The sequence below is a fragment of the Symphalangus syndactylus genome, chromosome 14 (genome assembly GCF_028878055.3).
Source record: "Symphalangus syndactylus isolate Jambi chromosome 14, NHGRI_mSymSyn1-v2.1_pri, whole genome shotgun sequence".
NCBI classification, from domain to species: Eukaryota; Metazoa; Chordata; class Mammalia; order Primates; family Hylobatidae; genus Symphalangus; species Symphalangus syndactylus.
Window position 1 is genome coordinate 54,709,098 of NC_072436.2, and position 26,726 is coordinate 54,735,823.

The following is a 26,726-nucleotide window of genomic DNA, read 5'->3' on the forward strand; positions in this document are numbered from 1 at the left end:
GGGACGCGGGGCGGGCCCTGCGTCCGCCCCTCCCGCCGAGGCCGAGTCTGAGACCCGGGGCGGATCGGCTGGCGTCGGGGCCGGGATGGCGACGCCGCGGCCCTGCGCGGACGGGCCGTGCTGCTCGCATCCCAGCACGGTGCTCGGCGTACAGCAGACGCTGGAGGAGATGGACTTCGAGAGGGGTGAGGCGGCCGCGCAGCCCTGGTGGCTCTCCACAGGCCCCGACCCTAGGAGGAGGCGTGGGGCCTAGGAGAGGCGGGTGAACTGGGCCCCGAGAGCTTGGGGCCTGGTGCAGCAGGGCGGGCGGGACTCGCGGTTCCCGCGTACTGAGAGCCTGCCAGGGCCCCGCACGAGCTCGGCCAGGAGACACCTGTCCCGCGGGCGGCGGGGAAGCCGAGGCACTGGTTTCCGTAACCCTCCCGAGTAGCGGGGGACGACCTCCCGTGGGAGACACAAGCCTGCTCAGGTGTCGGAGAGAGGGCCCGGGGAGCAGGATCTGCACCTGGGGCATTGCATTCAACTTGAGGGGCATGGAGCTGCAGGCCTGGGGGCTGCACCCGCCACCACGCCCGGCTAATTTTGTTTTGTATTTTTAGTAGAGATGAGGTTTCACCATGAGCACGGTGAAGGAGAGCACTGGCCCTTGTTTAGCCCCGGGTGCCAGGCAGCCTGCATGCTTTAAAGATGGCAAGAGCTTCGCACAGGCAGCCTTCGAGGCAGGGCACAGTATCTTATCTGTGGCACCCAGAGAGGTAACACGTTTGGCCCAGATTATACAGAGATTATGGTGCCAATAGGAGCAGAGGAAGGCGGGAAACCAAGGTGCTTCTTGTGAGTGTTAGGAACCACTGTGCTACTGTGCTGTGTCGTCTGCCCGTGCGGATGCAGCCCTCGATTGCCACTGCTGTGTAAGCATTCTCATGGAACTCTTCATTTACCATGCTTCTGGCACCTGCCTACTTCCCTCCGCCCCTCCTACCGCTGTCCTCTGCACTGCTGAAGTGGTTGCCTCAGAGGGTCTTTCCGCTTCCACTCTTGCCCTCCTACAGGATTTTCTACTCTCACATAGCAGCCAGAGCGGCTTTTTGAAAATTAGAAATCACATCATTCCCTGTTATGGCCTACAAAGCTCTGTAGACCCACCCCTGCCGGCTCTACTTCTCCTCCTCATTTTATTTCTCTTGCTTTTATTCTCCCAGTCACTACGCCGCAGCCACACTGGTCTTGTTTTGGTGTCTCAAATATGCAAGACCTTTTCCTGAGTTACGGCCGTTGGACTTGCTGTCCCATCTCCTTAGAATGAACGTCCTACAACCGTTAAGCTAGCTGATGCTTTTCTTCAGATCCCAGCTCCAATGTCATCTCCTCAGAGACCCTCCCTAAACACCCCAGTTCTCAACTGGGGGCAGTTCTGCCCTTTAAGGGACTTTGGGAATATCTGGAGACATTTTGGGTTGTCACAATCGGGAGGGTGCTACAGGCATGTAGTAGGTAGAGACAAGAGATGCTGTATACATGGTACAATGCACAGGACAGCTCGCTACAATAATCACCCGGCGCATAACTGTCAATTGTGCTGTTAAGAAGTAAATATTGCCTTATCCAAAGTTAGGCCAGTTACTCTGATGTATCCATCATCTTGCTTTTTATTTATTTATTTTTGAGATGGAGTCTCCCTCTTTTGTCCAGGCTGGGGTGCAGTAGCGCAATCTCAGCTCACTGCAACCTCCGCCTCCTGGGTTCAAGCGATTCTCCTATTCTCCTGAGTAGCTGGGATTACAGGTGCGTGCCACCACGCCCGGCTAGTTTTTGTATTTTTAGTAGAGACGGGTTTCACCATATTGGTCAGGCTGGTCTCGGAACTCCTGACCTCATGATCCACCCGCTTTGGCTTCCCAAAGTGCTGGGATTACAGGCGTGAGCCACCACACCCGGCATCTTGCTTTCATAAAAAATAATTTTTACCGCAAACAATTTCCTCATTTTTTTGTGCAAACAAATACATTCTTTAAAACATTAATGGCAAGAGTGTTTTTGATAAGCCAATTTTAGCTACTGTTGTCACCAATAAAAGAAACTGTGAGATTTGTTAATCCACTTCACTATAGTAACCCTTTTTTGTTGTTGTTGTTGAGTTGGAGTCTCGCTCTGTCCCCAGGCTGCAGTGGCGCAATCTCAGCTCACTGCAAGCTCCACCTCCCAGGTTCACGCCATTCTCCTGCCTCAGCCTCCCAAGTAGCTGGGACTACAGGCACCTGCCACCACGCCCGGCTAATTTTGTTTTGTATTTTTAGTAGAGATGAAGTTTCACCATGTTAGCCAGGATGGTCTTGATCTCCTGACCTCGTGATCCACCCGCCTTGGCCTCCCAAAGTGCTGGGATTACAGGCGTGAGCCACTGCGCCTGGCCAATATTTTTCTATTTATCATTTTGTACTACATTTTGGGTGAATTCCAAATCACTAATTCTCTTTGACTAGGTCTGCAGTACTCTTTGACCCATCTATTGTTGTTGTTTTGTTTCAATGAGTCTGTGTTTTAATTTATCAACTTTCCTGTTTCAGATCTGGCCGTTTTGTTTTTCCTAATGTTCTGTTGATTTGTGGATTCTATCCCTTTGTCTCTGTGAACACCTTCAATGTTGTTGTTTTAAGGTCTTTTTTGGATTGTGCAATAATGGCTCAATTTGGAGGCATGCGTGTTCCCACTTGTATTTGCTTGTTGTTATCTGTGGCCATGCTACCCGGAACTCCCCGAACTCCCCTCATCTCACCTGTATTTGCTGATTGTCTCTTAGGGCAGCAGATTGCTTCTTGTTTTGCAACTTTCAGTCTTTGTGCTCACCAGGGAGATCCTCTTCTGTGGGAGATTGTCACACTGCCTTGGCAGGCTTCTGGAGGCATCATTATATTTTTTAAAAGTTGTTTCTGGCTGGGCACGGTGGCTCACACCTGTAATCCCAGCACTTTGGGAGTCCAAGGCAGATGGATCACTTGAGGTCAGGAGTTCAAGACCAGCCTGACCAACATGGTAAAACCCTGTCTCTACTAAAAATACAAAAAATTTGCCGGGCATGGTGGTGGGCGCCTGTAATCCCAGCCTGACCTGAATTTCACTCTAGATCCAAATTTAAACATTACTTCATCCAGCACTTCTGTGTTTGAAGTGGGATGGAGATGTCTGTGTCTGCCTAGTCCTACTGTCCTGATGAGAGCGCCCCTGTCTGTCTTGTTCACAGCTAAGTCACCAGCATTCAGAACAAACCTCGACACAGAGGAGGTGCTCAGTTGATATTTGTTGAAGGAATGAATATTCTCCACTTTATAGACAAGAAAACTGAGGTCAAGAGGCAAAGCGAGCACTGAAACTCCCATTCAGCATCATTCAGTCCTTTGGTTGCCTTTCTGCAGGAATCTGGTCGGCAGCCCTGAATGGAGACCTGGGCCGAGTGAAGCATTTAATCCAGAAGGCCGAGGACCCAAGTCAGCCCGACTCGGCCGGCTACACTGCGCTGGTGAGCTAGGGAGGAGCACAGGGTCAGGAGACAGAAGCGTTAACTCAGGAGACACCTGCTCTTCTGAGGAGGGGGATTGATGGTTACCTTTTACCTCCTCCCTCCCTTTCTTCTCTTCCAGCAAAATTTCTCTTTTTAAGCATCATATGAACCTGCATTTTTTAAATTAGTGTGAGAGCTTTACATCAATGATTTAGGTTTTGTTTTGTTTTGTTTTGAGATGAAGTCTCGCTCTGTTACCCAGGCTGGAGTGCAGTGATGCGATTTCAGCTCACTGCAACCTCCGCCCCCCAGGTTCAAGCGATTCTCCTGCCTCAGCCTCCCGAGTAGCTGAGACTACGCCACCACACCCAGCTAATTTTTGTATTTTTAGTAGAGATGGGTTTTCACCATGTTGACCAGGCTGGTCTCGAACTCTTGACTTCAGGTGATCCACCTACCTCGGCCTCCCAAAGTGCTGGAATTACAGGCGTGAGCCACTGTGCCCAGCCAATGATTTAGTTTTATTTTCGTAACAATTCTGTGAGATAGGAATGATCATTTTCCCCATTTTTCAATTGAACAAACTCTGGTTAGTCATGCAGAAGCTTGCCCAGGTCACACGACTGCTGGGGTTGGCACCTGAGATGATTCCAGGCCCCTCGCTGCAGGGGGGCCATGCTCTCACCTCTCCACCACCCTTGTCGCCTGCCTGGCTTCTCTCATCTGACCTCGGTCTCTGTTCCCTGCAGCACTATGCCAGCCGCAATGGGCACTATGCTGTGTGCCAGTTCCTGCTGGAAAGCGGAGCTAAGTGTGATGCCCAGACCCACGGGGGTGCCACTGCTCTGCACCGAGCCAGCTACTGCGGGCACACTGAAATTGCACGGCTCCTGCTATCACATGGGTCCAACCCCAGGGTGGTGGATGACGACGGCATGACCAGTCTGCATAAGGTGGGCCCATTCCCCCTTCCAAAAATGTTGTTTCCTTATTTTTAAAGTTATAACGTTCACGTAGAAAACATGGGGAAAACAGGAAATCAGAGAGAAGACAATTAAAATCATTTGTAATCCCCTTGCTCACCTGTCATCACTTTAGGACTAATGGATAATTCTCCAGCCTTTTTTCTGAGCGTGTAAATTAAAATGTAGAGTGGCACTTTAGTTCTCTTTCCCTTAGGGACATGTCATGAAGCCTTTTCCATATAGTTTTCTGAAACTTATACTCTTGCCTGTCCGTGTAGTCCACTTGTTATATGTTAGCCGGAGTGATCATTTAATTAAACTTTTTCTAGCTGGAAATACCTGTACATGTTAAACAATGTGAAGAGTCTACAAGGGCATGCCATGAAAGCGAGTTTCCCTCCCACCCAGCTCCTCATCCCTCAGCCTTCTAGGCCCGTCCTTTGAGGCATTCACTTTACCAATTGTTTTTCCTTTTTTGTGGGGAATGGGGTCTCACTGTGTTGCCCAGGCTGGTCTCAAACTCCTGGGCTCAATCGATCCTCCTGCCTCTGCCTCCCTAAGTGCTGAGATTATGGGTGTGAGCTACCCTGCTTGGCCACTTTACTGAGTTTGCAGGCACCTTTGAGAGGCGGTCTATGCATATGTGGCATATGTGTATAAATCATATATGTGTGTAAATCATGTGTAAATCTAGTTCCCCCTTGCCCCTTCTTTGATTTTCTCCTGGAGTGATGGTTTAAAGCAGTTCTGATCATGCCACGCCCCCACGTGGAATCCTTGAGGCTTGCTTTTTCCAGGTCCATGAGTTATTGTGAAGGTTTCCTGGGGTTTGCTCCTGCCCCCTTCTCCAGTTTTTTTTTTTTTTTTTCTTTTTTGTCTTTTTTCCCCACCCCTCCAGTTTTCTCCTGAGCTCTTGTCCCCTGATCTCTTACACTCAGAGGCCCTACTAATAATTTTTCTTTTTTCTTCTCTTTTTTTTTTTGAGACAGGGTCTGACTCTGTTACCCAGGTTGGAGTACAGTGGCATGATTACAGCTTACTGCAGCCCCGACTTCCTGGGCTCGAGTGATCCTCCCACCTCAGCCTCCTGAGTAGCTGGGACTATACATGCCTGCACCACCATGACTAGCTAATTTACTTTATTTTATTTTATTTTATTTTTGAGACAGGGTCTCACTTTTTCACCCAGGCTGGAGTACACTTGCACGATCACAGCTCACTTGTAGCCTCGACCTCCTGGGCTCAAGCAATGCTCCTACCTCAGGCTCCTGAGTAGCTGGGACTACAGGTGCATGCCACCATGCCTGGCTAATTTTTGTAAAAATAGCTTCACCACATTGCCCAGGCTTTTAAAATTATTATTAGTAGTAGTAGAGACACGGTCTCTCACTATCGTCTCGACTCCTGGGCCCAAGCAGTCCTCCCAAAGTGCTGGGATTACAGGCATGAGCTACCACATCCAGCCATTTTAATTTTCTTGAACCTACTACTCTGTCCCCCCAGAGCCATATATAACAAGTTATCCTCTGTCTGGGTGCCTCTCCCCTCCCGTTTTTTATGTGGCTTGTTTCTACCCTTTCTTCTGGATCTCAGCTTACACATCACACCCCACGAGAGCCTTTCCTGATCCCTAGACATGGTTAGCTCACTTGGATGTATGCCTAGCTGTATGCCATGGACTCAACTTTTCCTAATTCCTGTACCCCTGGAAATTCCCTGTTTGGGGTCTGCGTGTCTCAGTAGAGACAGCTGGGGCTTTGTCCTGTTTAAATTGTTGCAGCCTGGCTGGGTGGAAAGGCTCACACCTGTAATCCCAGCTCTTTGGGAGGCCAAGGCAGACTGATTGCTTGAGTCCAGGAGTTCGAGACCAGGCTGGGCAACATGGCAAAACCCATCTCTACTAACAATACAAAAATTAGGCCGGGTGTGGTGGCTCACGCCTGTAACCCCAGCACTTTGGGAGGCTGAGGCGGGCAGATCACCTGAGGTCGGGAGTTCAAGACCAGCCTGACCAACATGGAGAAACCCCGTCTCTACTAAAAATACAAAATTAGGTGGGCGTGGTAGCACGTGCCTGTAATCACAGCTACTCGGGAGGCTGAGGCAGGAGAATCACTTGAACCTGGGAGGTAGAGGTTGCTGTGAGCTGAGACCGCGCCATTGCACTCCAGCCTGGGCAACAAGAGCGAAACTCCGTCTCAAAAAAAAAATAAAAATAAAAAACAAAAGCCAGGTGTGGTGGCACACACCTGTAATTCCAGCTACTCTTGAGACTGAGGCACGAGAATCACTTGAATCCAGGAGGTGGAGGCTCCAGTGAACTGAGATCGTGCCACTGGGCTCCAGCCTGGGTGACACAGAGATATTCAGTCTCAAAAAAACCCCCCAAAAATTGCAGGCTTAGCACTTAGCACAGGTGCCCAGTGAATACGTGCTGAGTGAACAGCTGAATGTTGGGTTTTTAAAAAAATCATTGCCAATTGGATAGACAGATTGTTTATTTTTAATGGTGTTGCTCAGACATTTTACTGCTACAACAACTCACATGATGGATGTAAACAGCCAGGATGCTGTTGTGGGTATACCTGGCTGGTGTTACCCATAGTTAGGTCCATCTCCATCCCTTTTTCTCTCATGCAGATAATGCAAATGTGAGATATGTGAATTTTTCTTTATCGTGTATGTTTTTGTTTTTGTTTTGTTTTAGAGTCTCGCTCTGTTGCCCAGGCTGGAGTGCAGTGGCACGATCTCAGCTCACTGCAACCTCTGCCTCCTGGGTTCAGGTGATTCTCCTGCCTCAGCCTCCCAAGTAGCTGGGATTACAGGCACGTGCCACCACGCCCGGCTAATTTTTTGTACTTTTAGTAGAGACAGAGTTTCACCATGTTGGCTAGGCTGGTCTCCAACTCCTGACCTCAGGTGATCCCCTCTCCCTCGGCCTCCCAAAGTTCTGGGATTACAGGCATGAGCCACCGCACCTGGCCTGTGTATGTGTCTTTTAAAACTATTTGCAAACACTGGTATTTTATTTTTTGTAAAAATTATTTGGGATGCATCTCACAGCTGCTGACAACATCCCACTGCCTGAATTAAGGCAGTGGAATTGAGAGCTTTGTGTCTGTACTCATTAGGAGGACCAGCTGAGTAAAGATTTGGATTCAAATTTGGGATGGTGGTTGCCACTAGTGTTAATTTTGATACCTTTCAAAAGCCCCTGTAGTCTATCAATTTGTCTGTTGGGAGGAGTAGGAAATAATAGTGGTTCACAGAGTTATTAAGAGTTCAGGCAAACCTGGTTTAGAATCCCAGGTGGACATGTTAGCCCTGTGACTTTGGGCAAGGCATTTATTAAGCCTACATTTCTTCATCTGTAAAATGGGAATAATGATGATTCTTGCCTGTGAGGGCTATTTTGAAAGTTAAGTAAGATAGTCTGTGTAAATCACTTAACTCTATTATTTTTTGGAGGAGGTAGGTTAGAAATTGACATCTGGATTGGGGTCTTCTACGTTAAAAAGAAGAGAACACAGGGAACTATGCCCCAGTCTTTCCCTGCCAGTCTAAAAGTTTCCTGGCCAGGCACTTTGGCTCATGCCTATAATCCCAGCACTTTGGGAGGCCAAGGTGGGAGGACAGCTTGAGTCCAGGAGCTCAAGACCAGCCTGGACAACATGGCAAGACCCTGTCTCTATTTTTTTTTATTTTTATTTTTTGAGATAGAGTCTCACTGTGTCACCCAGGCTGGAGTGCAGTGGCATGATCTCGGCTCACTGCAACCTCTGCCTCCCAGGTTCAAGCAATTCTCGTGCCTCAGCCTCCCAAGTAGCTGGGATCACAAGCACATGCCACCACGCCTGGCTAATTTTTATATTTTTAGTAGAGATAAGGTTTCACCATGTTGGCCAGGCTGGTCTCGAACTCCTGACCCCAAGTGATCTGCCCACCTCAGCCTCCCAAAGTGCTGGGATTACAGGCATAAGCCACTGCACCCAGCCCTGTCTCTATTTTTAAAAATTCAAAATAAATAATTTTTTTAAAAAAGTTTAGCCAAGTGTAGTGGTGCATGCCTGTGATCTCAGCTACTTGGGAGGTTGAGGCAGGAGGATCGCTTGAGCCCAGGAATTGCAGACTGCAGTGAGCTATAATTGCACTACTGAACTCCAACCTGGGCAACAGAGTGAGACCCTATCTCTAAAACGCAAAGATAAAAATCTAAAAATATAAGAAAATAAATAAATAAAAGTTCCCAAAGGGTGGGGGCCGTGTCTGGTGCCTCCTGTGCCCACAGTGCACAGCACCCTCTAGGTGATGTGTGCAGGTTTGTGAGAGATGCCTGGAGATACAAGGTGCTGTACTTGTTTTTAATGTGTAGGTCTGGCCAAAGACAGTTGGCAAAGGACACAAGAAAGAAAAACTCAGGCTAACTGCGAGAATGGCACTGGGATACTCCACAAATCAGAATAAAGTCATTGGGATTTGGTAGGAATTAGAAGAAATCTACTCAAACAGCTGTGTCTATTTCCATGAGGCCTCTTTTTTTTTTTGAGTCGGAGTCTCTCTCTGTCGCCCAGGCTGGAGTGTAATGGCATGATCTCGGCTCACTGCAACCTCCGCCTCCCGGGTTCAAGCGATATTCCTGTCTCAGCCTCCTGAGTAGCTGGGATTACAGGCACGTGCCACCACACTTGGCTAATTTTTGTATTTTTAGTAGAGATGGGGTTTCACCATGTCAGGCTGGTCTCGAACTACTGACCTTGTGATCCGCCTGCCTTGGCCTCCCAAAGTGCTGAGATTACAGGCGTGAGCCACTGCGCCCAGAGAGGCCTCTTTTTTAGAAGGAAGAACCCCTGAAAGTGGAACAAGACAGAGCAGAGCCCAGTGAGGGGTATGCCCTTTGATTCCAGCCTCTCTCTCCGCAGGCTGCTGAGAGGGGTCACGGGGACATCTGCTCCCTCCTCCTGCAACACAGCCCAGCCCTGAAGGCCATCCGGGACCGAAAGGCACGGCTGGCATGTGACCTGCTGCCTTGCAACAGTGACCTGCGGGACCTGCTATCCAGCTGAGCTGCCACCCTGTCTCCAGCTGCCTTTAAAGGGTACACAGACCAGTTCTCCAAGCCCCTGCCTTGGTCAGCATCCATGCTGCTGGGCAGGGAACTGAGGCCAGACCACCCAGGAAGAGCCCCAGTCTGGTCACTGTGGAAGCGAGGGAGTAGATTTGGTGTGGCTAAAAGTGTTTAAGACTGGACAGATGATCATATTCTAAATTAGCTCATATGAGACATCTATTCATTTGGAAAAAAATAAAGTTATATCCTTACCTCATCCCATACCCAAAGAAATTGCAAGATTAAAATCTAAATATAAAAACACAAAACTATGTAAGTATTAGAAGAAAATAGGAACTATGTGAGAAGCTGCTTTCTAGCTGAATGCCCTTGGTAAAAGTCACTTTAGCTGTCTGCCCCTGCATTTCCTCTTCTGTAATGAGAGTGGTTATCATAGGGCCTGCCTCAGAGTCATTGTGGGATGAGGTGAGTGCACACTGGGAGAGCCCTCGAGAGAGTGCCTGGCACGTGGCAAGCAGCCTGAGGGAGGCCCGCTTCCCGAGCTCCTCATCAGCACTTTGCGCATACCATGATTTCATTCATTGCAACAGTCCGATGGGAGAAAAGTGCTGTTTCATTTTTCATTGCTGGTTACTAGTGAGGTTGAGCACCTGTGTCTTCTGTGGGCTGCCTACCCATGCCAATTTTAGAAACGCTTCTTATTGATTCATAGGAGTGTTTATATTCTAGATTCTGATCCTTTGTTCTATATATGTACATTTAATTTTTTCCCTTTTTTTCTTTTATGCTGTCTCTTTGTTTCTTTTCTTTTCTTTCTTTTTTTTTTGAGACGGACTCTCACTGTCACCCAGGCTGGAGTGCAATGGCGCTATCTCAGCTCACTGCAAGCTCCGCCTCCCAGGTTCATGCCATTCTCCTGCCTCAGCCTCCCAAGTAGCTGGGACTACAGGTGCCCGCCACCACGCCCGGCTAATTTTTTGTATTTTTAGTAGAGATGGGTTTTCACCGTGTTAGCCAGGATGGTCTCGATTTCCTGACCTCGTGATCCGCCCGCCTCGGCCTCCCAAAGTGCTGTCTTTGTTTCTTGATATCCATTCATGGGAATTGGTACAACCACTGTAGATGGCAGTTTGACAGTATCTATTTAAATTTAAATGCGCAGAGCCAATAATTTGATTTCTCTGTAGTTATGTAGACAGATTTTCTTCCATGGTTACAAAGATGTTTATTTACAGGAGCATTTACAAATATGTGCATTGGAGCATGGAGTGTAATGTTAAAAAATAAAGAGAGAACCGACTCCTCCCTGATAGGGAGTGGTTGAGTTCTGCAGATCCAAGTTCTCGGCTGCACAGCAGAGCACAGCGTGCTGACAGGATATTGCTGCTTGTGTCCACAGTGGGACCCCCTTCACACAGAACATGCCTGTAGAACGTGATTGCCTCTCAGCCTTTTGGCTAAGATCATAGATAAATGTATGGATCTATACGTGGATGTAGGCCAGAGCAGTGGCTCACGCCTGTAAGCCCAACACTTTGGGAGGCCGAGGCGGGAGGATCACCTAAGGTCAGGAGTTTGAGACCATCCTGGCTAACACAGTAAAACCCTGTCTCTACTAAAAATACAAAAATTAGCTGGATGTGGTAGCAGGTGCCTGTAATCCCAGCTACTCTGGAGGCTGAGGCAGGGGAATCGCTTGAACCCGGGAGGTGGAGGTTGCAGTGAGCCGAGATTTGCGCCATTGCACTCCAGCCTGGGCAACAGAGTGAGACCCTGTCTCAAAGGAAAAACGTGGATGTGCATCCACAAAATGCACAGAGCGGAAGCAGGAGGGTGGCTGTTAAACTGCCAGCCATGGTTTCTCCTGGGCCATGTGGCAAGAGAGCTAGTCAAGGAGGTCCTGAGCCTTCTATTTATGTTTGGACTTTTAATAAGGAATCTTTTTTCCTTTCTTGTTCAACACACTGTTTCTGGCTTGATTTTTTTTTTTTAAGTCAGAGTTAATACCAGTCATACGAGACAACTAATGGGTTTTCTATTGAGAACTTCCCTGAAGCCTGGGGGTACAAAACGCCACTCCTCCAGTGCCACGTGCTGAGGGGGTGTTTGTGAGTTGGAGTGGACAGTGGTGGCCAGTCTTACTTTTTCTTGTTTCTTTGCACTCATTTTATTTTTTTTTTTGAGACCGAGTCCCGCTCTGTCATCCGGGCTGGAGTGCAGTGCTGTGATTTTGGCTCACCACAACCTCCACCTCCCGGGATCAAGTGATTCTTGTGCCTCAGCCTCCCAAGTAGCTGGGACTACAGGTGCCCGGCTAATTTTTATATTTTTAGTAGAGATGGGGTTTCACCATGTTGGCCAGGCTGGTCTCGAACTCTTGACCTCAGGTGATCTGCCCACCTCAGCCTCCCAAAGTACTGGGATTACAGGCATGAGCCACCACGCCGGGCCCCTTTGCCCTCATTTTAGATGACTCTTTCCCTCCTCATAACCAAAAGCAAGGAACAGGCTGGGCGTCACCTGAGGTCGGGAGTTTGAGACCAGCCTGACCAACAGGGAGAAACTCCATCTCTACTAAAATACAAAATTAGCCAGGGTGGTGGCACGCACCTGTAACCCCAGCTACTCAGGAGGCTGAGGCAGGAGAATCACTTGAACCAGGGAGGTGGAGGTTGCAGTGAGCCAAGATCATGCCATTGCACTCCAGCCTGGGCAACAAGAGTGAAACTCCATCTCAAAAAGAAAAAAAAAAAAAGCAAGGAACACCTTTGCCTGAAAAAAGCACCCTAAATTTAGTCTAAGAACTAAGTTTTCGGCTGGGCACGATAGAACAAGCCTGTAATCCCAGCACTCTGGGAGGCTGAGGCGGGTGAATCACAAGGTCAGGAGTTCAGGACCAGCTTGGCCAACATGGTGAAACACCGTCTCTACTAAAAATACAAAAATTAGCTGGGCATAGTGGCGGGTGCCTGTAATCCCAGCTACTCGGGAGGCTGAGGCAGGAGAATCACTTGAACCAGGGAGGTGGAGGTTGCAGTGAGCTGAGATTGCGCCACTGCACTCTAGCCCGGGCCACAGAGCGAGATTCCATCTCAAAAAAAAAAAGAAAAGAGTTTTCTTTTTTTTTTTTTAGACGGAGTCTCACTGTCGCCAGGCTGGAGTGCAGTGACGTGATCTCAGCTCACTGCAACTTCCACCTCCCAGGTTCAAGTGATTCTCCTGCCTCAGCCTCCCGAGTAGCTGGGACTAAGGTGCGTGCCACCACACCCAGCTAATTTTTGTATTTTTAGTAGAGACGAGGTTTCACCGTGTTGGCCCGGCTGGTCTCGATCTCTTGACCTCGTGATCTGCCCGCCTCAGCCTCCCAAAGTGCTGGGATTACAGGCGTGAGCCACTGCACCGGGCCAAGAACTGGGTTTTCTAAGAAAGCTCTGCCTTTCCCTGAGTTCTCTGAAAATGTGGAAGCCCTTCCAAGATGCCAGTTCTTTGGGAGCTGGGCATCCATTTGGGGCCCGTGGCCGTCCTTGGCCACAGTTCTCCCTCCTTGTACCCTGGTCATGTCTGCTCAGGTTGCTCTGATTCTGGGGTCTTATTTATTGGCTGATTTCCTTGCAAAGGCCAAGGCGGAGTTCAAGGTCCAGCTGGGCGAAGGGCATGCCTGGCTTCCTGAGAATTAGGAAGGGTGACTGGTGGCTTGAGACACATTGCTCTGCGGCTGGATTTCACAGTTACTATTCCATCCCGGGACCTGACGAGGATCTGTCTCCCCTTTCCTGTGGCTGGAAGGGCACACTCCGTCCCTGGAGAGCATCTGGTAGGGGCCTGTGGAGGGGCAGGGAGGACCTCCGGAGGCCCGAGGACAGGTGCCAGGCTTGTCTCCGGGGCTGGGGCAGCTGCCATGTGCTCTCAGAGCGCTGGGGGAGGAGCGGGGGAGCCCAGGGTCGAGAAACCCACAGCACAGGGAAGGGAAGGGCAGCCTTGAAACTGCAAGTTGGGAGATCACAGTTTCCTCGCGTGGCCACCATGAGGGCTGAGGCTGTAGGCTGGCCGCTCCTGCCCCTCCCGACCACCCCCTCAGGCTTCCAGCCTCCTTGCTCAGCCATCTAGGCTGGACTTTCAGGTTCGCAGGCAGCCGGCCCTACAACATGGAGGCCCAGGCTGGGCTTTCTTCGGGAGTGGCATCTAAACTTAGGAGAGGGGAACACGTTTCACCCGAATCTGGGCTAGCAGTGTGTTGGTTAAATGGCCCCTGAGTAGGTGTGGGGCATGGCAGAGGTGCGGGAGTGGGTGTCCGAGGATGCAGCCAACTCATCTCCAAACAGCTCCTTTTCCTTTCCCCAGTGGGCTGCATTCCCAGACTGGTATTTTGGTTGGTGTGACAGAGTCCCAGAGTCATCTGGCCCAGGTGCAAGCCCCTGGGCCAGTCCTCCCTGTCCACCCCTGCCCGCCCCCAGGCGCTCCTATAAAGGGCTGAGCAGTTCAGCTCTTCTCACTGGGGGGTGTGAGGAACAGGGGGGACCATGGACTTCATCAACATTCAGCAGTTGGTAAGGATGTGGGACGGAGATGGGAGGCACCCTGGGACTGGCTTGATAGGAGGAGGCTGGCAGCTTCTTTCTGTGGTGTGAGGGTCAAGTCTTAGGTGCAAGGAAGCATGCAGTTCTTTTATAAAAATCTGTATTTTTTGAAACGGGGTCTTGCTATGATGCCCAGCCTGGCCTTGAAGTCCCAGGCTCAAGCGATTCTCCCACCTGGACCTCCCGAATAGCTGGGACTCCAGGCGTGTACCACCACACCCGGCTGAGCGTGCAGTTCTTTCTGGTGTGTCTGCTCGGTTCTCATGTGAGGTGGTGAGGGGGTTAGGGAGCAAGAGAGGGAAGTTGAATGGGAAAGAAGACATGAAAATCCTTGAGTTCAGTGAGTTTTGCCCTGGATAGTGATGGCGAAAGAGGAACAGGAAATGGCAGATTACTTTGGAAGATGCAAGTGTGGCTGTGGTGGTGTAGTTCAGCTTAAGCACCATGATAGTTGTTGCTCTGGAAATGGCCAGAGGGCCTGGCTGCTTTGGGGATGGGGAAGGGTGCTCTTGCGCTCCCTGGGCAGTGAAGGAAACAGTGATTCTTAGGGATGTCGGTTTGAGTGAGGAGGGGCCTGGAGGGTGTGAGGCCCAGCAAGCCCCTCTGTGGGCTGGTGGCCCCAGCCTGGTGCAGCCTCTGGCAGGAGGCAAATGGCAGGAAAGTGTTTGATTGCTAGAGTTCTTTAGAAGGAATATGGTTCTACCTGACTGGAAAGTCCTAGGATCTGTTACCCTATCATTCCAGCCTGTTCTTTCCCCACAACATGCTGATTCCTCAATGCTCCCCAGCTCCTGAACTCCTGAGGTGGGGCCCGGTGGGAGGGAGCATGTGTGTTTGCTGCATGGGTGTTTGCTGCATGGGTGTGTGCTGCATGGGTGTGTGCTGCATGGGTGTTTGCTGCATGGGTGTTTGCTACGGAGGCTTTGCCCCAGGCACAGGTGCCAATAACTCATAACCTTCACAACTCCTTTAGGCAAGTGCCTAAAGTGTTTGAGCTTAACTGTAGCTTCAAAAGGAGCCGAGAACTGAACCCAGGCATTTAGAATTTTACCCCAGGGGGGACTTCTCCTCTGTCCCTCTGAGTTTGGAGTCAGGTGGCAGTCAGTATGATCTGGTAGGAATCTTAAGAACAACAACATGGGGGAAGCTAAGATGTCATCTGCCCTGAAGCTACCTGGGCACATGCCCAGCAGTATAAATAGATTGTGGCCTCATGTCCCTTCAGCTGTGTTCCTGCTGACAGGAGCGGTAGGTGGGGATCAGTTGTCCCCTGGGTGTTAGCCGATGACACAGTTGCAGAGCCTGCAGCACCCACGGGGTGAGGGAGCTTGCCAGCACTCTGGACTGCAGGAGCTTTGAGGCTGGCTCCCATCCTGGGCACCAGCCTTGTGACATCTGCCCTTATGGCAGCTCCCTGGTACTCCACAGCTCTGTTTTCTAAGGGTTCCTCCAATTTTCCCAACTCGGTACTCATATCCTGTTCCTACAGGTAAGTGGAGAAGGAGTTGAAGGGAAAGTGTTGGGATTTGGACATGGAGTTCCTGACCCTGGAGTCTGGCCTAGTGACTGGAGGAGGGGCCCCCAAGAGGCTGTGGCCTGGGAGAAGCTGAAATTGGAAGAAGAGAAGAAGAAGAAAGTGAGAGGGGCGGGGGCGGGGGTTGGGGGCAGTGGCTAATCCCTGAGGCCAGCTGAGCAGTGAGGCCTGGAGGGACTCTGGTGGGGCAGCCTGAGCAGGTGGTGTCTCCTGTCGGCAGGGCAGAGAGATCTCTTGACCAGCGGCTGATGGCTGGCATGGTCTTGTCTTCTGCCCCAGCTTGAAAGATTTAACAGTTCCAGATTTAATCTGGATAACCTGGCTGACTTGGAAAACTTGGTTCAAAGACGGAAAAAGCGACTGAGACACAGAGTCCCCCCCAGGAAACCCGAGCCCCTGGTTAAGGTGAGTGGGAGGTCGGGGTTAGGGCAGTGCACACGCCAGGGCTCCAGTTCCAGAGGAAGGGCTTGGGGCGGAGTGGGCACTGCAGGCCAGGACCACACAGCCAGCGCCTGGGGAGCCCATGAAATCCACTCCAGAGTCCCCGTGGATGTGTCCGCCAGGGCTGCCATAACAAAGTCCCACAGCCTGGACAGCCTCAACAGCAGGCATGTGTCACCTCGCAGTCCTGGGGGCTGGAAGGCTGAGAGGAAGGTGTTGGAGAGGCTGGTTCCCTCTGAGGGAGAATCCCAGTGACGGAGAATCCCTTCATGCCTCTCTGGCTTCTGGTGGATGCTGGTGATCTTTGGTGTTCCTTGGCTTGTAGATTTATCACCCAACTCTTGCCTTCATGTTAGCTGGGCGTTCTGCCTGTGTGCATGCCTGTGTCCACGTGTCTCCCCCCGCTTTTTTTTTTTTTTTTTTCTGACGGAGTCTTGCTCTGTCGCCCAGGCTGGAGTGCAGTGGCGTGATCTCGGCTCACTGCAAGCTCCGCCTCCTGGGTTCACGCCATTCTCCTGCCTCAGTCTCCCGAGTAGCTGGGACTACAGGCACCCACCACCACACCCGGCTAACTTTTTTTTGTATTTTTAGTAGAGACAGGGTTTCACCGTGTTAGCCAGGATGGTCTCAATCTCCTGTCCTCGTGGTCCGCTGGCCTCGGCCTCCCAAAGTGCTGGGATTACAGGCATGAGCCACCGCGCCCAGCCCACGTGTCCCCTTTCATAAGGACACTAGTCACACTGGATTAGAGCCCACTTTAACACAAGTCATATTGGTGAGGGGCCCACCATACTCCGGTGTGACCTCATCTTAACTAATTACATCCTCAGTGACTCTTTCCAAATAAGGTCACATTCTGAGGTACCTGGGGTTAGGACTTCATATGAATCTTGGGGAGATACAAGTCAATCCATAACACACACACACAGTCTATTCAATCTCCTGGCGTGGGATTAGAATAAGAAACTGCATTAGTACGAGCCAGCAGTGTTCCTTGGTGGGCTGCGTGGGACCCGTGGGCCAGGCTGGTGAAGCTGTGACATCTTGGGCACCTGCGGCCTTCGGGAGTGATTTGGTCTTGTCTTCAACTGACCCAGCCGCAGCCCCAGGCCCAGGTGGAGCCTGTGGGCCTGGAGATGTTCCTGAAGGCAGCTGCTGAGAACCAGGAGTACCTGATTGACAAGTACCTGACAGACGGAGGGGACCCCAATGCCCATGACAAGGTAGCACAGGTTGGGTGAGTCGGCTGGCAACAGCTGCAGCTGCAGGAGCACTGCCCTCAGTGTGTTCAAGTCCTGGCCTGGGAGGCTGCAGGGATTTTCACTTTTATGGGCATGAATCCAGTAGTGCCTGCAGATGGAGGGGAGGGAGTGGCCCATCGAGTGGTGGGGGAAGCGGCAATTCCGTTCAGGGACCTGGCCCTGGGAAGGGGACTGCGTGGGGTCTCTGGGGGTGGCTGCACTCCCTCTGCCTCATCTTCTATCTCTGTCCCCAGCTCCACCGCACTGCCTTGCACTGGGCCTGTCTGAAGGGTCACAGCCAGCTGGTGAACAAGCTGCTGGTGGCAGGTGCCACAGTGGACGTGCGGGACTTGGTGAGGTCGGGGAAAGGCCCAGCCTCTGGTCGACGCCCAGCTTCACATCCCAGCAGCTGAGTGCTTGGGCGCTTTTGTTTTGCAGCTGGACAGGACACCTGTGTTCTGGGCCTGCCGCGGAGGACATCTGGACATCCTCAAACAGTTGCTTAACCAGGGAGCCCGGGTCAATGCCCGGGACAAGGTGAGTGGCACGGTGCTTTGGGGGCCTGTCGGGAACACAGGGGAGCAGACGCTGTTCCTGGAAAAGAGAGCACGTAGTCCCATGGGTTAGGGAGGCCTCACCAATCCAGACCCAGCACTGACCCCTACTTGCTCTCAGATTGGGAGCACCCCCCTGCACGTGGCAGTGCGCACCCGGCACCCCGACTGCCTAGAGCACCTCATCGAGTGTGGCGCCCACCTGAACGCACAGGATAAGGTAAGGCAGGCGCTTGGTCTTTTCCGGCTCGGGCAGCTCCAGAGGGGCAGGGACTGAGGAGCCCCAGCCAGGACCAGAGGTGCTGTCTGCTCAGTGACAGCAGCCCTGACCTTCCTGCATGAGGGCAGCACGTGGAGGCAGATGCTTGATTGCCTGCGTTCTCAGCAGGAAGGGGACACGGCTCTGCACGAGGCCGTGCGGCACGGCAGCTACAAAGCCATGAAGCTACTGCTGCTCTATGGGGCCGAGCTGGGGGTGCGGAACGCGGTGAGTGTGGGCGCTGCCCTGGCTCCTGACCCGAGGGCAGGTGGAGCGCCTGCAAGGGACTGACCCACACTGTTGCTCCCAGGCCTCCGTGACCCCGGTGCAGCTGGCTCGGGAGTGGCAGCGCGGCATCCGGGAGGCCCTGCAGGCCCACGTGGTGCATCCACGCACCCGGTGCTGACCGCAGCACACACACGCCGCACACCCCCCCCCCCCCCGCCCCGCGCCTTGTGCACTGCCACCATTCCATCCTGTGCTCCGCCCCCGCGTCTGCACCTCTGTGGTTCCTGCTCTCAGCCCCGGTTCCTCCCCCTCCGGGCTGTGCCTACTCAGCAGCCCTGGCAGAACTGAGCGGCACCGGGCCCAACAGGCAGAAAGAGAGGCCTCCCTGGCTTCGAGTGTCAGGGGAGCCGCGTTCCCTCCCAGGGCTGGAGCAGAGGACCACGAGGCAGCAGAAAGCGCGGGTCCAGATGAGGGCCAGGAAGGAGAGTGAGGGCCAAGAACAAGCCTGAAGGGAGCAGTCCTAAGCTGGAGCCACCCAGGGCTGGGTCTGGGAGTCCTCAGTGTCCACTTGTCCCAGGTTAGGGGGCTTGCCTTGCTCTCCCCAGGGTGTCTCTGCGTGTGGGGACTCAGCCTGTGGCCGGCAGATGCCATCCAGGATATGTAAGGGGCAGACAAGGCAGGCCATGCAGGGGCCAGGCCTGTCTGCAGCTGGTGGATGCCTGTGGGCACGGCTTTCTCCGGGGACCCCATTTCTGTCAGTAGCAACCCTGGCAGTGTCTGGAGCGGCTCTAGACAACTTTGGTCATAGGGACTCTGGAGGTGGGTTCTGGTCGTCTGAGGTGGCTACTCAACAGGTTTGAGGCCCCACAGCAACAGAAGTCCAGGACCCACTAGGTTGCCTCAGAAGCCCTAAGACTGATGAGCTGGAGCGCGTATTTGAAAGAAAGAAGCCTCGCACCCACTGTGTACTGGCCCCGCTCAGGCCGGCCTGGCACACTGTTACCTGCTGGCGGCTCTCATGGGGAAGTGCTTGGGCACTGGGGATTGCTTGTGGCCCACTCAACTCTTGGGGCGGTGGCCCGTAACCCTAGTTTGCCTGAGGCTCTTATGTCCCCTTATGTCCCTGGTACTGGAGCTTGAGCTCTTGCCTGGAACGCTGCAGCTGCACCCACCCTGCTTGATCCCACTGGGAGGCCAGGACACTGAGGGGTCTGAACCCAGCCCACAGGGAAGGAGGGGAAGGTGAGCCCCCGTCACCCGCCGGCCCTTCCCATCCCCCTTCCCTGCTCCCTGGTGGTCTAAGGACCCAAGCTCCCTAGACTTCTTCCTCTTCCACTGTCTGTACGTTTCAAATTATACTGGTGTAGGCCTGTACTGCTGGTGGGGCTGGGCCCCTAAATGCCAGAAAGGGAATCTTAAGCAGCTCTGCCCTAAACTGAGAACCACATGCTGAGGGAAGGGCTGAAAGGTGAAGGCTCAGCCTCCCTCACATGGGTCCTGGGTTACATTAGGTACCGGGCTGATAGGCATTTGGCCATGGTTCTTTTTCGTCTACCTTTGGTGGCCTTCTCAGGCCCAGAACAAGGCTGTTGTTACTATGTGGAAAAACTGACCAGTGCTCCACACTAGGGGCACACACCTTTCCGTGAGCAGCTCCTGCCCTGTGGCGACAGCCAGCGTGCACCCAGATGCTGGTGCCATGGCGAAGCAGGCATTCAAGACCATGGAGAAGACAACTCCTCATCTAGAAAATGAGGACACCTCAGTGACACACACACCTTTTTATACCAGTCAGTATCCTCTGTTCATTAAAACTGGCTATCCATTACAGCCTAGCTGTCTTTCCTGGGCTGAGAGGAGCCCATGCTTCAGTCACCAGGGACTGTCTGGTAGGGCCCAGGCCTGTTAGCCATGCCTGCCGACAAGATAGGCCGAGTGCAAAGTGGGCAGGATGCGGGGTCCTAGCACTAGCCTCTTGTGCTTAAGGCATCTCTGCTCACTGACGACAAGGTCAAAGAGCAGTAGTTCTCCACCTCAGCTGCTTATCAGAATCACCAGGAAGGTTTAAAAAGTCCTGATGTCCAGACCCTAAGTCAGAAGCCCTGAGGGGAGGATCCAGGTATTCTCATGCAGAGGCCATGCTTGTCTATGTGGGAAATCCTAAGAATCTATAGAAAGCAGACAAATAGGGAGTCCAGCAAAATCTCGGGTGCAAGATAAACACGCAAAAACCTGTTTCTACCTCCTGGAAATGAACATGTAGACACAAAAGTTAAAAATATGTACTGTTTACAGTTGCTGAAAAAAGGAAATACTTCGGTTTAAATCTAACAAACCATGCAAGGACTTGTATGCTGAAAATTACAAAACGTGATGAAATCAAAGATTTAAATAGGCCATGTTCATGGATTGTTAGACTCAATACAGTAAAGATATCAATTCTCCTCAAATTAACATACAGGTTGAATGCAGTTCCTATCAAAATCCTAGACGATGTTTTGTAGATGTAGACAAGGTTATTCTAAAATTCATATAAAAATTTATAGCAAGAATATTTTGAAAAAGAATAGAGAGGAGGAATCAGTCCACCTGATTTCAAGATCTATTATATAGCTATGTGAACCAAGAGTGCAATGCTGGCAGAGGGACAGACACACAGATCGACAGAGCCGAGATCATCATGGGAACAGGACCACACAAATACGCCCAGCTGACTTTAAGGTGCAAAAGTAATTCAATGGAGGAAGGACAGCCTTTCAACAAACGGTGCTGGAGCAGCTGGACCAGCTATAGGATTAAAAAAAAGAACTTTAGCCTAAGTCTTACACATTATACAAAAATTAACGTGGCTCACATACATACTTAAATGTAAAACTATAAAACTTTTAGGAAAAAGCAGACAACCTTTGGGATCTAAGACTAGGTAGAATTCTTAATGTGACACTAAAAGCAACAGTCCATAAAGGAAAAATCAGTAAAGTGGACTTTATCAAAACTGAAAACTTTTGCTCTGTATAAAACCCTGTTAAGAGGGTGAAAAGATGGCCAGGCACAGTGGCTCACACCTGTAATTGTAGTACTTTGGGAGGCTGAGGCAGGCAGATCACTTGAGCTCATGAGTTGGAGACCAGGTGTGGGCAACATGGTGAAACCCCATCTCTATAAAAAATTAGCTGGGCATAGGCTGGGCGCAGTGGCTCATGCCTGTAATTCCAGCACTTTGGTAGGCTGAGGTGGGCAGATCATCTGAGGTCGGGAGTTTGAGACCAGCATGACCAACATGGAGAAACCCTGTCTCTACTGAAAATACAAAATTAGCCGGGCGTGGTGGCACATGCCTGTAATCCCAGCTACTCGGGAGGCTGAGGCAGGAGAATTGCTTGAATTGGGAGGCGGAGGTTGCAGTGAGCCGAGACCGTGCCATTGAACTCCAGCCTGGGCAACAAGAGTGAAACTACATCTCAAAAAAAAAAAAAAAAAAAAAAAAAATTAGCTGGGCGTGGTGATAGTCCCATCTACTTGGGGAGCTGAAGAAGGAGAATTGCTTGAGTCCAGGAGTCAAGTATACAGTGAGCCAAGATTGTGCCACTGCACTCTACCGTGGGTGACAAAGTGAGACTCTGTCTCAGGAAAAAAAAAAAGGTGGGGGAGGTAGGGGTGAAAAGATAAGCTACAGACCAATGCAAACCAAAAATCCCATAAAGGAATCTCAAAGAAAGAACTCTCAAAATTCAACAGAAAAAACAATCCAATCAATCAGAAAACGGGTGAAAGACAGGGATATTCCACTGAAGCGAAACACAGGTGTCCACCACTGGGAAACGCAAATGAAAAACCACCGTGAGGCATCACGACACACCTGTCAGAACGGCCGAAGTAAAAACATGACACCACTAAGTGCTGTGGAGGATTCAGGGAAACTGATCATCCTAGGTTGCCGGTGAGGACATGAGTCTGACAGTTTGTGGCCAGGCACGGTGGCTCATTCCTGTAATCCCAGAACTTTGGGAGGCTGAGGCGGGCAGATCACGAAGTCAGGAGATCAAGACCATCCTGGCTAACATGGTGAAACCCCGTCTCTACTAAAAATACAAAAAATTAGCCAGGCATGGTGGCTGGAACCTGTAGTCCCAGCTACTCCGGAGGCTGCGGCAGGAGAATGGCATGAACCCGGGAGGCGGAGCTTGCAGTGAGCTGAGATCACGCCGCTGCACTCCAGCCTGGTCAAAAGAGCGAGATTCCGTCTCAAAAAAAAAAAAAAAAAGTTTGATGGTTTAAAAAACGAAACATGCAACAACCCTATGACCAAGCATTTACACTCCTCGAAAACTAATCTTGACACAGAAACCTGTACGTGAATAGTCGTAGCAGCTTTATTTGGAATAGCCCCAAACTGGAAACATCCCAGGTGGCCTTCGGGGGGCCAATGCATACACCATGGAATACCACTCAGCAATAAAAAGGAGCAAACTGTTGACACATGCAAAGCCTGGATGATCTCCCGAGAATGACACTGAGTGAAAAAAGACAATCCCGAATGCTTACACACTATGCTCCCGTTTATACGACATTCTTGAAATGACAAAATAAGAGATGAACGATTAGTGGTTACCAGGAGGTAGGGATGGTGTGGAGGGAGATCCTTGCGGGGATGGGACTTCTTTATCGTGATTGCAGTGGTAGTTACACAGATGTACATGTGACAAATGATTTGGACTGTCCACCCACATTGCACCAGTGTCAAAGTCTTTGTTGGAATACTGCATTACAATCATATAAGATGTAACCATGGAGGGAAACTAGATGAAGGGTGCGTGGGGCCCTTACCTTTACAACTTCCTATAATCTGAAATTATTTCAAAATATAAAGTTAGGAAAAAAGAAAGCAACAGCTCTAAGTGCAGTATGGCATCCTGGATTTGCTGCTGCAGCAAAAAAGGGACATTGAGAAAAATGGTAAAATCCAAATAAACTCTAGCTAATAGTATGACTGCACCTTTAGTTTTGATAAATGTACCAAGGCTGTATGTAAGATGTTAACATTAGGGGAACCTGGATGAAAGGTGTATGAAACACTTCTGTGAATCTGGGCATGGTGGCTCACGCCTGTAATCTCAACACTTTGGGAGGCTGAGGCAGGAGGACTGCTTGAGCCTAGGAGTTCGAGACTAGCCCAGGCAACATAATGAGACCCTATCTCTACAAAAAATTAAAAGAATTAGCTGGGTGTGGTGGTGCCTACCTGTAGTCCCAACTACTCAGGAGGTTGAGGTGGCAGGATGGCCTGAACCAGGGAGGTCGAGGCTGCTGCAAGCCGTGATCACACCACTGCACTCCAGTCTGGGCGACAGAGCAAGATCTTGTCTCAAAAAAATAATAAATAAAAAATTGAAAACTCTGATGCCGACTCTGATTAAATCACAAGCTCTGGCGGCGGGTCCACGTATTTTTAATTTGCCAGGTGATTCTGATGTGCAGCCAAGGTTAAGAATCCCTGTTCTGCCGGGCGCAGTGGCTCACGCCTGTAATCCTAGCACTTTGGGAGGCCGAGGTGGGCGGATCACGAGGTCAGGAGATCGAGACCATCCTGGCTAACACGGTGAAACCCCGTCTCTACTAAAAATACAAAAAATTATCCGGGCATGGTGGCGGGTGCCTGTATTCCCAGCTACACGGGAGGCTGAGGCAGGAGAATGGCGTGAACCCGGGAGGCGGAGCTTGCAGTGAGCCGAGATTGCGCCACTGCACTCCAGCCTGGGCAACAGAGCAAGACTCCGTCTCAAAAAAAAAAAAAAAAAGAATCCCTATTCTTAGCTCACATCTGTAATCCCAGCACTTTGGGAGGCCAAGGCGGGCAGATCACCTGAGGTCAGGAGTTCAAGATCAGCCTGGCCAACATGGTGAAACCCCATTTCTATTAAAAATACAAAAATTAGCTGGGTGTGGTGGTGGGCACCTGTAATCCCAGCTACTCAGGGGGCTGAGACAGGAGAATGGCTTGAACCTGGGAGGTGGAGGTTGCAGTGAGCCAAGATCGCACCACTGCACTCCAGCCTGGGTGACAGAGTGAGACTCCATCTCAAATATAGAAAAAAACCACTGTTTTGGAGAGAGGATTTTAAAGCATCTGTTTCCGACCTGGGCTTGCTCTCAGAGTTTATTCCTTGAGGACAATTTCTAAGCAAGGATACCACTGTTGTTCTGACCTTCATTCCCATTTATAAGGGTCCAAATTCCTTTGAGAAAAGTTCCAGAAATCCTCCTCCCTCCCTACCCAATCTATGATCCTATGTCCTTGTGATGCCCCAGTTTCCACACAGCTGAAGAACTACGGAAGGAAAATGTAGTAAATTAAAAGAAAAAGACAAATGCCTTCCTGTTCCCACTTCTCTAAAATCCCATAGCTAGGAACAGAAAAAAAGGAAAAGACTTGAAATGTTCTAGAGATATAACAAAAATGGATTTTTTTTTTTAAAGAGGATCCACCTGGTTCATAAACCCTCCCTCACTGCTCTCTGCACATCATGGCCACACAGCACCTGCAGGGAAGCTGTGGGGAGGTGTGGAGCAGGTGCAACAGGCAGCTACTCTCCCGGGGGCCACACAGCAGAGAGAGGATTCGATGCAGCATGACGATCCCTTCCTCCCAGGCATGACCTCTTCTCAGAACACAGGAACTGACAACGCTGCAAGTGGCAACTCAGCAGGTGGGCAGAGAAGCAGAAAGGGGCCCTCAGCACCACTAGGCCAGCTCTCAGAATCCGAAGAGCAGCCTCCAGGGAGGGAGCAGGGCTACAGGGACAGCCTACGGGCAGTGGAGCTTCTAGTTTGGCACATGGGAAAGGCTGGGCGCATGCTTTGAAACATGACACCATCAGGGAAGCCAGAAAGGACACCATGGACAAGGCCATCGATTTGAACCCCCAGCCAAAATGGGCGCTCTCGGCTTGCTCAAAAAGTGCTGCCAGCAGCGATAGGTTGGCAAATTAAAAGCAAACAAATACAGTATCACGGCCACACAAAGGCAGTAACTGCACTCACAAGGTGGCTCGGCCCAAAGAGGTCTGAATCTGAATATGCCGCGCTGTCCCTGCCTCGGGGGAGAAGGGGAAGGCTGGGCCCTGGGGACTAGAGATGATGGTATTCTTTTTGTTCCTTCCTGACGCGGGCCTGGAGGGCTGTGCCCTGGTGACTCCTGTCTCCTAAAGGAGGGCAGGGCCGGCTGAAGGATCCAGGCATTGATGTCTAGTTCTGAGGACACCCAGGACCCACATCTACAAGGGCCATCTAAAACGTGGCCTGGAGTGGATGGGGGCAGGCGGGCACGAAGCTTCTGCTCAGCTCACTCCAGCTCCCCACGTGCTCATCTGTTCCCCAGATCTGGGGCTGCCTAGTGAGCAGTTAAACGCCTGGGTTCCGCCCAGGGCTGCCTTCCACTTGGACGCCGGGCCTGCTGTGGCTGGACCCTACAGGAGACAAGGGAAGGAGAATTAACATCAAAGCTGGAAAAGGGTCCTGTCAAAACCAAGTGCCAAATCCTCTGTGGGACAGGAAGGGGCAGCTAAGACAGGGGCTTCGGGATGCCTTGGGAGGTATCAGAGCAGAGCCAGGAGCAACTGGTTAGCAGACAGTCAGCTAACAGATGCCTTCCCTGGGAGATGGGGGAAGCTGGGGCTGTGGATTTCTGGCCCCGGGGGTCCCAGGTCATTATGCTGAACAAGAGGCACCTTCCCGGGACAATACAGCGCCCTGTGCTGGAAGGAAGCACCATTTTCCACAGTGGAGGAGTCTCATGACCCCTCCTGTCTTCCAGAAGAATGGAAGGGAGCACCCACCCCACACCCCTGGAGAAAAATGCCCCCCAGCCTGGGGAGCCGTGGGCTCTGCTCCTCCCTCAGCTGAAGGGCCAGGAAAGAGAAGTAAAGGGGCAGGGAGGGGGAAGATATTTACCTTGGGTGTGCTCTGAAAACAAAAAATGCGCACTAGTCCACAGTCATTTATCAACTGCAGTTTCCAACTGTGCCAAAGAGGGAAAGGTCTACTGGGAAGGCTAAAGAGAGCAGAGAGAGAAAGAAGAGGAGAAGCTATTGAGCAGAAATGGCTGTGCCTCTTGACTCCGGGCAGCACCATGGAGAGGGCCGGTGCCCCGGGCAGGGGAAGCTGAGGGAGAGCCGGCAGCCGCAGTGCTGGTGCTGTGCTGCCCCACAGCCTGTGGCTCAGGATGGCAGAGGAAGCCAGGAGCACAGCATGGAGGGCTGCACAGTGTGGGGACTGCCTTTCCCTCGGCAATACAGTTCCATGAAGAACTGACGTGGAGGACCAACCCAGGATTTGAAATGGTAGGCCAGGGGTCAGACAAC

General features: G+C 51.3%; 3 protein-coding genes across 7 annotated transcripts in view; 2 read left to right on the forward strand and 1 right to left on the reverse strand.

Moving 5' to 3' along the window:
* On the forward strand, positions 1-15,736 carry ANKRD39 (ankyrin repeat domain 39). Of its 2 annotated transcripts, XM_055241068.2 has the most exons (5): positions 20-185; positions 3,414-3,517; positions 4,249-4,452; positions 9,384-9,559; positions 15,599-15,736. In XM_055241068.2, exons 1-4 carry the CDS (start codon positions 86-88, stop codon positions 9,525-9,527), a joined length of 552 nt encoding a protein of 183 aa, XP_055097043.1. In that variant the 5' UTR covers positions 20-85; the 3' UTR covers positions 9,528-9,559; positions 15,599-15,736. The 2 variants fall into 2 exon arrangements, with proteins under 2 accessions (XP_055097042.1, XP_055097043.1); XM_055241067.2 differs by lacking the exon at positions 15,599-15,736 and having other exon boundaries at positions 1-185; positions 9,384-9,788.
* On the forward strand, positions 12,779-23,767 carry ANKRD23 (ankyrin repeat domain 23). Its single transcript, XM_055241066.2, has 9 exons — positions 12,779-14,079; positions 15,599-15,745; positions 15,923-16,048; positions 17,182-17,307; positions 17,580-17,678; positions 17,764-17,862; positions 18,001-18,099; positions 18,268-18,366; positions 18,449-23,767. The coding sequence occupies exons 1-9, from the start codon at positions 14,053-14,055 to the stop codon at positions 18,542-18,544; spliced, it is 918 nt and encodes a 305-aa protein (XP_055097041.1). The 5' UTR covers positions 12,779-14,052; the 3' UTR covers positions 18,545-23,767.
* The window catches only part of CNNM3 (cyclin and CBS domain divalent metal cation transport mediator 3), a 19,714-nt gene continuing 15,705 nt past the window's right edge, over positions 22,718-26,726 (reverse strand). For 3 of the 4 annotated variants that reach the window (XM_055241065.1, XM_055241064.1, XM_055241063.1), the window contains one exon: positions 22,718-25,832. In XM_055241065.1, the coding sequence (XP_055097040.1) occupies positions 25,768-25,832 (65 nt within the window). In that variant the 3' untranslated portion in view covers positions 22,718-25,767. Of the gene's footprint in view, positions 25,833-26,316; positions 26,417-26,726 lie in introns of all 4 variants that reach the window. The other variant, XR_008650681.1, reaches the window with a different exon arrangement.

Excerpts from the sequence above, each read along its gene's own strand:
- ANKRD39 (XM_055241067.2), top strand. The coding sequence starts at position 86 with ATGGCGACGCCGCGGCCCTGCGCGGACGGGCCGTGCTGCTCGCATCCC. Across the intron at positions 3,518-4,248 it reads CGGCCGGCTACACTGCGCTG|CACTATGCCAGCCGCAATGG; the intron begins GTGAGCTAGGGA and ends TGTTCCCTGCAG. Across the intron at positions 4,453-9,383 it reads GCATGACCAGTCTGCATAAG|GCTGCTGAGAGGGGTCACGG; the intron begins GTGGGCCCATTC and ends CTCTCTCCGCAG.
- ANKRD23 (XM_055241066.2), top strand. The coding sequence starts at position 14,053 with ATGGACTTCATCAACATTCAGCAGTTG. Across the intron at positions 15,746-15,922 it reads AAGAAGAGAAGAAGAAGAAA|CTTGAAAGATTTAACAGTTC; the intron begins GTGAGAGGGGCG and ends CTTCTGCCCCAG. Across the intron at positions 18,367-18,448 it reads AGCTGGGGGTGCGGAACGCG|GCCTCCGTGACCCCGGTGCA; the intron begins GTGAGTGTGGGC and ends TGTTGCTCCCAG.